At 45.9% G+C, this 11,167-nt stretch overlaps 2 protein-coding genes across 2 annotated transcripts in view; both read left to right on the plus strand.

The window, feature by feature from the left end:
• The first annotated feature begins 922 nt into the window (after window positions 1–922).
• The window catches only part of LOC105551409 (PRAME family member 6-like), a 13,675-nt gene continuing 3,430 nt past the window's right edge, over window positions 923–11,167 (plus strand). Inside the window, exons 1-2 of the mRNA XM_011996633.1 lie at window positions 923–966; window positions 10,626–10,934. Coding sequence (XP_011852023.1) covers window positions 10,648–10,934 — 287 coding nt within the window. The 5' untranslated portion in view covers window positions 923–966; window positions 10,626–10,647. The remainder of the gene's footprint in view (window positions 967–10,625; window positions 10,935–11,167) is intronic.
• HNRNPCL1 (heterogeneous nuclear ribonucleoprotein C-like 1) lies at window positions 1,363–2,262 on the plus strand. The gene has a single exon (XM_011996558.1). It carries the CDS (start codon window positions 1,363–1,365, stop codon window positions 2,260–2,262), a length of 900 nt encoding a protein of 299 aa, XP_011851948.1.

The following is an 11,167-nucleotide window of genomic DNA, read 5'->3' on the forward strand; positions in this document are numbered from 1 at the left end:
GATTCTCCTGTCTCAGCCTCCTGAGTAGCTGGGATCATAGGCCTGTGCCACCATACCTGGCTAATTTTTATATTTTTAGTAGCGATGGGGTTTCACTATGTTGGTCAAGATGTTCTCCGTCTTCTGACTTCGTGATCTGCCCGCCTTGGCCTCCCAGAGTGCTCGATTACAGACACGAGCCACCGCACCCGACCTATTTTTCCTGTTTTAAAAGTTGGTTAATACTTTTGTGTTTATTTTAGAGTTTATATCAGAACAATTTACAGTAATATACACCCCTACTAGAGCTTGTCATATAGTCAAAGACAAAGTAGTTAATACAAATAGTAGGTATGCCTTTGGAGTTATTGATAATTTTAAAATATTATGCAAACCATGAGAATTTCTCACTTCTAGTGGAAATACATTAAATATAGACCATGAGTGAACAAGGTTTTGTCCTCAAAGGTTTTTTGTTTCTGTGTGTGTGTGTGTGTGTGTGTGTGTCTGTGTTTTGTGGAGACAGGGTTTCACCATGTGGGCCAGGCTGGTCTTGAACTCCTGACCTCAGGTGATGCACCCGACTTGGCCTCCCCAAGTGCTGGGGTTACAGGCGTGAGCCACTTCGCCTGGCCTTGAAGGAATGAATTCTTGACTTCCACTCTATCCCTAACACTGTCAATTTCTTGATTCGTGAAATGAATATGGATATGTGATAAGAATGGATAGCTGGTTCAATCCGTTAATCTTCCAGAGCCAAAAACCCAATCAGGATTAACTGGGTGGAACTTCAGAAATGCAATCAGATATCACTTTTTGATTGGAAGTTAGCAGTGGATAAGTGGAGAGGCGTGGGTGGGAGTTGTGATTAGAAAGGTCAATAAAAGCTTCTAAAGACCCAGAGGAGAAACCCAAAGTCTTCAAGCCTGGAGTTACTGCTTGGTTCTTCCTGAGGTCTGAGCACCTTCTAAACTACATCCAGATCTGGTAAGTTCCTAACTTCTGTAAGGACACTCCCATCTGACCTACAGTCAGCCGGTCTGGGATGGTGACAGTGCAGCCTGTGATGGCACAGAGCTATCTATACCCTGTCTCTTTTCTTTTTTTCATATGAACGGTTTGAAGCTTTGATATTTTTTCCTCTAAATGCAATTTTGTCTTTATTTCAAAAACTGTGATTGTGCCTTTTTTATGTCGTTTCAGAATTCTTGTTGGGGGCCGTTTTGTGAAGAGACGAAGACTGAGCGGTTGTGGCCGCATTTCCGACGTCGAGCCGCAGTTGGCTTCTCCACGTAGAACCCGGGAGGAGGAGACTTGGAATCGAATCTCTTCTCCCTCTTGCCTCCCGTTTTGGCTTTTTGAGAAACCTTCTCATCAACCACAATGGCCAGCAACGTTACCAACAAGACAGATCCTCACTCCGTGAACTCCCGTGTGTTCATTGGGAATCTCAACACTCTCGTCGTCAAGAAATCTGATGTGGAGGCCATCTTTTCCAAGTATGGCAGAGTCGCGGGCTGCTCCGTTCATAAGGGCTTTGCCTTCGTTCAATACGCTAAGGAGAAAAACGCCCGCGCCGCTGTGGCGGGAGAGGACGGCAGAATGGTCGCCGGCCAGGTTGTGGACATTAACCTGGCTGCGGAGCCAAAAGCGAACCAGCGAAAAGCAGGCGGGAAACGATCAGCAGCGGAGATGTCCGGCTCCTCTTTTGACTCGGACTATGACTTCCAACGGGATTATTACGGTCGGATGTACAGTTTCCCAGCACGGATCCCTCCTCCTCCTCCTGTTGCTCTGGCTGGAGGGCCCTCGAAACGTCCGCGCCTATCAGGAAGCACCTCAGGAAGGCGCACAAGTGGCTTCAGTTCCAAGAGTGGCCAGAGGGGATCTCACAAGTCTGGAAAGTTGAAAGGAGATGACCTTCAGGCCATCAAGCAGGAGTTGACCCAGATAAAAGAGAAAGTGGCTTCTCTCCTGCAAAACCTGGAAAACATTGAAAAGGAACAGAGCAAAGAAGGAGTAGAGGTGAAGAACGCTACCTCAGAAGAGGAGCAGAGCAGCAGCTCGGTGAAGAAAGGGGAGGCTCACGTGAAGCTGGAGTCTGAGGGGGGCGCAGATGGCTCTGCTGACGAGCGGCCCCTACTGGGCGATGCTGATAATGAAGATCGGGCGGATGAGCAGCTGGAGTTGATCAAGGATGATGAAAAAGAGGCTGAGGAAGGAGAGGATAAGAGAGACGGCGCCAATGGCCAGGATGACTCTGAAGCACATAGTGGGATTTAGAAATCTTATCCCATTATTTGTTTACCTGTATCTTCAGCACATGCTTACTGTTCTCCTCATCCTTGTCCTTCCCATATTCATTAATTCATTTTTTTTGCCCTGCACGTAGTCCCATTTTCACTTCCCTTGATGCTCCTAGTAGTTTTCTTAAGTCTTACCCTGCAATATTTTCTTGTAATTTAGATGCCTCTTTGTAACTTAACAGTAAAAAGGATGTATGGTTATCAACTGTCTCCAAAATAATCTCTCTTTTTTGTAGGGAATACAATTCTTTTCATTCATACGTAAGTTCAGTAGTTGCTTCCCTAACTGCAAAGGCAATCTCATGGAGTTGAGCAGCTCCTGAAAGCAGCTTGGAGTTAGAATTATGTGTGTTACACCCCCACGTTAGTGTGCTGTGTGGGGCACTTCAACAAAAATCTAACGATATATTTTTGTGAATGAGACTTGTCAAATGCATCCTCAGGAAAATAATTAGTGTTATAATCTTAAAACTTGTTTTCTAAAGTTGATACTGTGGGTTATTTTTGTGAACACCTTGATGTTTGGGACCTTTTTTCCTCAAAATAAACAAGTCCTTATTCAACCAGGAATTTAAAGAAAGAAAATTCTTGGTGGGAGCAGTGACTCCTGCCTGTAACTCCAACACTTTGGGAGGCCAAGGCGGGAGGATCATTTCAGCCCAGGGGTTCGAGACCAACCTGGACAACATGGCAAAACCCTATCTCTACAAAACATTTGGCCCCTGCCCTGGAAGGGGAGGCCCGCAGTGCGCATGAGCAGGAGCCTCAGGGCATCGCCAGCCCGTGCCTGTCCTCACGGTGGGCAGCGGCCCTTGCTGAATTAAACTAGCTCTCACCAGTAAAGATGTCATATTCCCTTTTATCTAACTATGAAACTCATAGAGGCATATAACACTTGTAAAATATTTCTTTTCTTTTTTTTTTTTTTAGTGGAGTTTCAGCTGGGATTATAGGCGCACACCACCATGCCTGGCTAATGCTTTATTTTTAGCAGAGACGTGGTTTCACCATGCTGGCCCCAGGCCGGTCTTGAACTCCTGACTTCAGGTGATCCTCCTGCCTCGGCCTCCCAAAGTGCTAAGGTTATAGGCATGAGCCACCACGCTGGGCCCATTCTATGGGTTTTGACAAATGGATAATGACGTTTCCATCATTATAGCATCATGCAGAGTAGTTTCACTTCCTAGAAAGCCTCTCAGCTCTGCCTATTCATCCCACTGTACCCCAATCCCTGGCAGCCACTGGGCTTTCTGCTGTGCCTGCAGTCTTGCCTTTTCCAGATTGTCTCACAGGATGTCATCTTTTCACATTGACTTCGTTTAGCTTGTACCATAACATGCATTTAGGGATCCTCCATGTCACTTCAGGGCTTAATAATCTATTGATTGGATGAGTCACTATTTTTATCCATTCACTATTGAAGAGCATCTTGGTTGCTTCCAAGTTTTGGCAATTACGAATAAAGCTGGTACAAACATCTGTGGGCAGGTTTACTCATTTAGGTAAATATCGGCTATGATGATTACTGGATAGTGCACTATGGGTATTTTACAATTTTTTTCCTGGACAATCTCATCTGCTAGACAGACACTGCCTCTTAAAGGTTAGGGACTAGGCTGGGAGCAGTGACCCACACCTGTAATCACAGCACTTTGGGAGAGCAAGGCAGGTGAATCACCTGAGGTCAGGAGTTCGAGACCAGCATGGCCAACATGTTGAAACCCCGTTTCTTTTTTTCTTTCTCTTTTCTTTTTTTTATTTTTTAGACAGAGTCTTGCTCTCACCCAGGCTGGAGTGCAGTGGTGTGATCTTAGCTCACTGCAACCTCTGCCTCCCGGATTCAAGTGATTCTTCTGCCTCAGCCTCCTGAGTAGCTGAGATTACAGGCACGTACCACCACATCCGGCTAATTTTTGTGTTTTTAGTAGAGATGGGGTTTCACTATCTTGACCAGGCTGGTCTGAAACTCCTGACCTCGTGACCATCCACCTTGGTCTCCCAAAGTACTGGGATTACAGGTGTGAGAAACCACGATTGGCCTGGCGAAACCTCGTTTCTACTAAAAATACAAAAATTAGCCAGATACGGTGGTATGTTCCTGTAATCCCTGCTTCTCGGGAGGCTGAGGCAGGAGAATCACTTGAACCTGGGAGGTGGAGGTTGCAGTGAGCCAAGATCGTGCCATCCAGCCTGGGCGACAAAAGCAAAACTCCAACTCAAAAAAGAAATAAAAGGATAGGGACTCTGTCTCTGTCACCCTGTGGTCCTACAGGTGAGCATGGCGCCTGACGTGTGCTAGCAAATGCTGTTGACCACATGGCGCATAGAACACTATCAGTTCACAGCCACTAATTTGTCAATTTGGGGAGGTCAACATTAGCGGGCTACCAATTATGTAAATAAGTTGGATATGAAAGACATAGCCGTGGTGGTGCTGTGGTCACTCCCTGTGTATTGTGAAGTCCAGTAATCAGAAGAAGTACATGCGGGCAACTTCATTTGTTTCTCGTACATCCCCCACCCCTGCAATTAATACAGACAGGATTCTCAACGTAAGACAATCCAATAATACAGACAACAAATGTCTCCTCTGAACTTTCCCTCCATCCCTACCCCCTCTCCAGATAGTTCAGTTTAGTGTGACTTCCTAAACATCCTTATGTGTGCATAGAGATGTCTGGGTTTTTTAGTATCTTGGTTTTTTTTGGGTGTTTTGGGTTTTTTTTGAGACAGAGTTTCCCTCTTGTTGCCCTGGCTGGAGCGCAATGGTGAGATCTCGGCTCACTGCAGCCTCCACCTCCAGGGTTCAAGCTATTCTCCTGCCTCAGCCTCCAGAGCACCTGGGATTATAGGCGTGCGCCACTACTCCCAGCTAATGTCATATTTTTAGTAGAGCCACTGGGCCCGGCCGGACAATGTCTGGTTTTATCTTTCCTTATAGAAATAGTGTTTTACTGTGGTATTGATCATCTCACTTTTTTCCACTTAAGTGTAAATCTTGAAGATTTGTCCTCATTCTAATTAGCTGGCATAGAGTAGTTTATAAAACGAATGGTGCACGGTTTAACCTTTGCCTGTTGATGTACATTTATTTTACTATTACAGACCATATGGTACTAAAATTCCTTGTCCACACTAAAGCTTCTCTTTGGCTTCTCAAAGCTTTCCCTCTATTTATCCCATCTCTTCTGGATCAATTTTCTTGTCTCTGATAAATCATTGTCATCAGCTTATGACCAGGCTCTTCACAATCTTTCATTTTGAAAATGAAGCAAAAGGAAAAGAAAGAAAAACTGTGCTTGCTGCCACAGGAGTCTCTAGCTAGCATTCATTTCTTCCCATTTCTAGCAGAATTTCTCTAACGTGTTCTGGGCTGGGCACAGTGACTCACCCCTGTAATACTAGTACTTTGGGAGGCCAAGGCAGGCACACTGCTTGAGCTCAGGAGTTTAAGACCAGCCTGGGTAACATGGTGAAACCCGGTCTCTACAAAAAGTTCGCCAGGTGTGGTGGTGCACATCTGTAGTCCCAGCTACTTAGGGAGCTGAGACTGGAGGGTGGCTTGAGCCCAGGAGGTCAAGGCTGTAGTGAGGCGAGATAGTGCCACTGCACTCCAGTCTGGGTGACAAACTGAGACCCTGTCAAAAAAAAAAAAAAAAAAAGAATTCTGCACATTCCAATCACGATATCTTAGTCTGTCATATATTCTCAGTATAATTTTCATTATATTCCAAATACACAGAAAAGTCTACTGAGTAATACATAAAACACAAAGTTACTCACACCCAGCTTTATTGTTAACGTTTTGCCATATTTGCTGCAGATTTCCCCAGAAGAATCACCTTCCAGATGAGTCTTCCTGGGTGACCCTCCCTTATTGCCGGAGTCTTGTCTCTTACTTTCCGCCCAGACAAAACCACTTTCTTGAATGTGTTATCTATTGGCTGAGCGCAGTGGCTCCTGCTTGTAATCCCAGCACTTTGGGAGGCCGAGGCTAGAGGATCACTTGAAGTCAGGAGTTTGAGACCCGCCCGCCCAATGTGGTGGAACCACATCTCTACTAAAAATGCAAAAATCAAATTACATGCCTGTAATCCCAGCTACTCGGGAGACTGAGACGGGAGAATCGCTTGAATCCAGGAGGCAGAGGTTGCAATGAGCCGAGATCCCGCCTCTGCACACCAGCCTAGGCAACCGAGTGAGACTCTGTCTCAAAAAAATAAATAAATAAATTCTAATCAGAGACCTCACTCACTCAAGTCTCTAGGCTCAGATAATTTCCATGTGATTTTTTTCCAAACTGTCAGTTTTTTGTTTGTTTGTTTTTGTGTTTGTTTTGAGATGGAGTCTTGCTCTGTCACCCACGTTAGAGTGCAATTGCACAATCTCTGCTCACTGCAATCTCGGCCTCCCAGACTCAAGCGATTCTCCTGCCTCAGCCTCTCAAGTAGCTGGGATTACAGGCACCCACCACCACACCTGGCTAATTTTTCCATTTTTAGTAGAAATAGGGTTTCACCATATTGGCCAGGCTGGTCTCAAACTCCTGACCTGAAGTGATCTGCCCGCCTCAGCCTCTCAAAGTCCTGGGATTACAGGTGTGAGACACTATGCCCAGTCGGTATTTTCTGTCTTACATAAGATGTTCCAGAAAGAAAGGCAAATATGGAAAGCTGTCTGATTCATTTCATGAGGAGCTGTAACCTATGTTTTAAAAGTGAATAAGGATGTTAGAAGGAAAGTAAATATAAAACTTGCTTGGCAAAAGTTTTCTATTTCTTTTTATTTTATTTATTTTTTATTTATTATTATTATTATTTTTTGAGACAGAGTCTCATTCTGTCACCCAGGCTGAAGTGCAGTGGCACGATCTCAGCTCACTGCAACCTTCACCTCCTGGGTTCAAGCGATTCTCCTGCCTCAGCCTCCCAAGTAGCTGGGATTACAGGCACCCACCATCATCCCCGGCAAATTTCTGTGTTTTTGAAGTGATGGAGTTTCACCATGTTGGCCTGGCTGGTCTTGAACACCTGACCTCAGGTGATCCACCCACTTGTCCTCCCAAAGTGATGGGATTACAGGCATGAGCTACCTCGCCCAGCCTTGAATGGATGAGCTCTTGACTTCCACCCTATCCCTAACACTGTCAATTTTATGATTCAAGAATTTAGTATGGATATCTGAGATGAATGGATATCTGACACATTCCATTCATCTGGGGAGAGCCAAAAACTTAATCAGGATTAACTAGGTGGAGCTTCAGGAACCCAATCAGATATCACTTGTTGATTGGAAGCTAGCAGCGGATACATGGAGGGGCGGGGGTAGGAGTTGTGATTAGAAAGGTCAATAAAAGCTTCTAAAGACACACAGGAGAGACCCAAAGTCTTCAAGCCTGGAGTTACTGCTTGGTTCCTCCTGAGGTCTGAGCAACCCGCAAAGTGACTCCAGATCTGGTAAGTTCCTAATTTCTGTAAGGACACTCCCATCTGACCTACAGTCAGCCCGTCTGGGATGGTGACAGTGCAGCCTGTGATGGCACAGAGTTGTATCCTGTTTTTTTTTTTTTTTCTCATATGAACAATTTGAAGATTTGAATTTTTTTCTCTAAATGCAGTTTTGTCTTTCTTTCAAAAAATTGGATTGTACTTTGGTTTATGTCATTTCATAACTGCTCATGGGAGCAGTGACTCATGCCTGTAACCCCAACACTTTGGGAGGGCAAGGTGGGAGGATCATTTGAGCCCAGGCGTTTGAGACAAACCTGGGCAACATGGCAGAAAAGCATCTCTACCACATATTCTTTTTTTGACGGGGGGATGGAGTCTCACTCTGTTGCCAAGGATGGAGTGCAGTGGCATGATCTCAACTCACTGCAACCTCCGCCTCCCAGGCTCAAGCAATTTTCATGCCTCAGCCTCCTAAGTAGCTGGTATTACATTCATCTGCCACCATGCCTGGCTAATTTTTGTATTTTTAGCAGCAGTGGGGTTTCACCATGCTGGCCAGGTTGCTCTTGAACTCCTGACCTCAAGTGATCCACCTGCCTTGGCCTCCCAAAGTGCTGGAATTACAGCCATGAGCCAATGCTGGTCGGCCTCAACAACAACAACAACAAAAAATTTAAGTTAGGGCATGGTGGCATGCATCTGTATTCCTAGTTATTTGGGTGACTGAGGTGGGAGAATCACTTGAGCCCAGAAGATTGAGGGTGCAGTGTGCCATGCTCACACCACTGCTGTACTCCAGCCTGGGCAACAGAGTAAGACCCTGTTAAAAAAAAAAAAAAAAGAAAGAAAAAAATCTTAACCAAAGAGTATCTTTCACCTTAATCTTAAACCAGTCACATCCTCATTGTAACTCTTTCACCTGGATGGAGACATGGGTGTGGGGGTGCATGCCTGTAATCCCAGCTACGTGGAAGGCTGAAGCATGAGAATCACTTGAACCTGGGAGGTGGAGGTTACAGTGAGCTGAGATGGTGTCACTGCATTCCAGCCTGGGCATCAGCTCCCCCAACTCCAAAGAAATTAAATTATACCACCCAGGTGATCATTCGATACATGAAGATTTCTACTGCATTTTCTTAGGGACTGTCATGTGTGTCTTTGTAAAACTGTTTCAACTCTGAAATATTTTGATAAATTTGATGTGGCCAAGGATCCCTCAACAAAGATACTTTCAAGTTTTTTTCTTTCTGTCTAATGTCAGGAAGAGATTCAACCCTTCCCTATCTCACACTCAGGACAATGAAGGACATATATTAGTAAAACTCCATGTTTGTGGAGTGAATCAGTGAATGAGTCCTGCACTTTCACCCTATCCTTAAATCTTTCACTTTGATGGATGAATGTCTAATTCAATCAGTTAACCTAAAAGAAAGCCAAAAATCCAATCAGAATTAACTGGGTGGGGCTTAAGAAGTCTAATCAAATCTAGTTCTCGCTCTCTTTTTTTATTTTTATTTTTTTATTTTTTGAATCTAGCCTATTTCTCAAACTGGAGTGCAGTGGTATAATGTCAGCTCACTGCAACTTCTGCCTCCTGGGTTCAAGCGATCCTCCTGCCTCAGCCTCCCTAGTAGCCTGGACTACAGGTGCACACCACTGCACCAGGTTAGTTTTTCTAATTTTAGTAGAGGTAGGGTTTTACCATGTTGGCCAGCTGGTCTCGAACTCCTGACCTGAGATGATCCACCATCCTCAGGCTCCCAAAGTGCTGGGATTACAGGTGTGAGTCACCGTGCACAGCCAAAGTGGTTTATTTTTATTATGTGTAAGAGGTGTGTATTGGAAACATCTGTCTTGTAAATGATGCATAACAATGTCACATAGATTTCAAAGCTTCTCACTGAAATTTTCAATAATGAGGCTGGGGTGGAGGCTCACACCTGTAATCCCAGCACTTTGGGAGGCCAAGGCGGGTGGATTGCTTCATTCTAGGAATTCAAGACCAGACTGGACAACACAGCAAAATGCACTGTCTTTACAAACAGTCAAAAATTAAAAGATTAGCTGGTCATGGTGATGCATGCCCGTGGTCCCAGGTACTTGGGAAGCTGAGGTGGAAGAATCCTCTGAGTCTGGGAGGTCAAAGCAGCACTGAGTGGAGATCCCAGCACTGAACTCCAGCCTGGGTGACAGAGCAAGTCGATGTCAGAACGAACGAAAGAAAGAGAAAGAGAGAGAGAGAAAGAAAGAAGGGAAGGAGGGATGGAGAGAAGGAAGGAAGGAAGGAAGGAAGGAGGGAAGGAAGGGAAGAAGGAAGAAGGGAGGGAGGGAAGGAAGGAAAGAGAGAGAGAAAGAAAGGAAGGAAGAAGAGAGGGAAAAAAGGAGGGAGGGAAAGAGGGAAAGGAGGAAAGAAGAAAGAGAGAAAGAGAAAGAAAGCTTAAATAATTAAAAGAAAACACATAGAAACCGTTCTAGGGGTGCTCCATGAATGTTCCCAACCAGCTAATTTGTAGGAACTGGGAATGTAGGCATGTAGGCTTGTGACACTCCCATTCCCATTGTTTTAGAATCTTGAGTAATTAGAAATTTCCCCCAAAGGTGGGAGGGATGAACTTTCAGGCTCCTCCATGCTCACTAGTCACTGGTTGGAGCACTAGATAGAGGGGAAGGGCTAGTGCGGGTCCTGCCTCCTCACTGCTTGGGAGACGCTCGTGCTGATGCAGCAGAGGCAGAAGGCTGGCTTTGTGGCCACTGAGTACAGAGTAGAATTGGAGTAAACTGAGGACTCTTTCACCCTCGCCAGAGCGGTGACTTTGGCCCTGGGAGAAGATGAGATTGCAGGGGCTTGGCCTGAGAGTGATGCCTTTTCTCTGGACTTGTCCTGTGGAACTTTTCCTTGCAGATTGGTGAAGATGAGCGTCCGGACTCCACCCAGACTCCTGGAGCTGGCGGGGCGGAGCCTGCTGAGGGACCAGGCCTTGACTATGTCCACCCTGGAGGAGCTGCCCACGGAACTTTTTCCCCCCATGTTCTTGGAGGCCTTCAGCGGGAGACGCTGTGAGGCCCTGAAGCTGATGGTGCAGGCCTGGCCCTTCCGCCGCCTCCCTCTGAGGCCTCTGATAAAGATGGGTTGTCTGGAAACCTTCCAAGCTGTGCTTGATGGACTTGATGCACTGCTTACCCAGGGGGTTCGTCTCAGGTGAGGTGGCCCAGTTGGGCTGGTGGGGAGGCCCCAGGTGACCAGAGAAGGACCAGATGGGTCATGAGAAGTGGGGAGGCCCAAGAAGGGATGGCGCTGGTGGGAAAGCTCAGAGAGGCCTTGGCCATTCCACAGCTCCTCAGGGAAAGGACTGCTCACCACCCAGCGTCCATGGAGGTAACAGGAACCTCTCCTCTAGTGGCACTGAAAGGCACCACGAAAAATGAGAACTG

Source organism: Mandrillus leucophaeus, unplaced genomic scaffold, assembly GCF_000951045.1.
Source record: "Mandrillus leucophaeus isolate KB7577 unplaced genomic scaffold, Mleu.le_1.0 Scaffold52, whole genome shotgun sequence".
In the NCBI taxonomy this organism is placed as follows: domain Eukaryota; kingdom Metazoa; phylum Chordata; class Mammalia; order Primates; family Cercopithecidae; genus Mandrillus; species Mandrillus leucophaeus.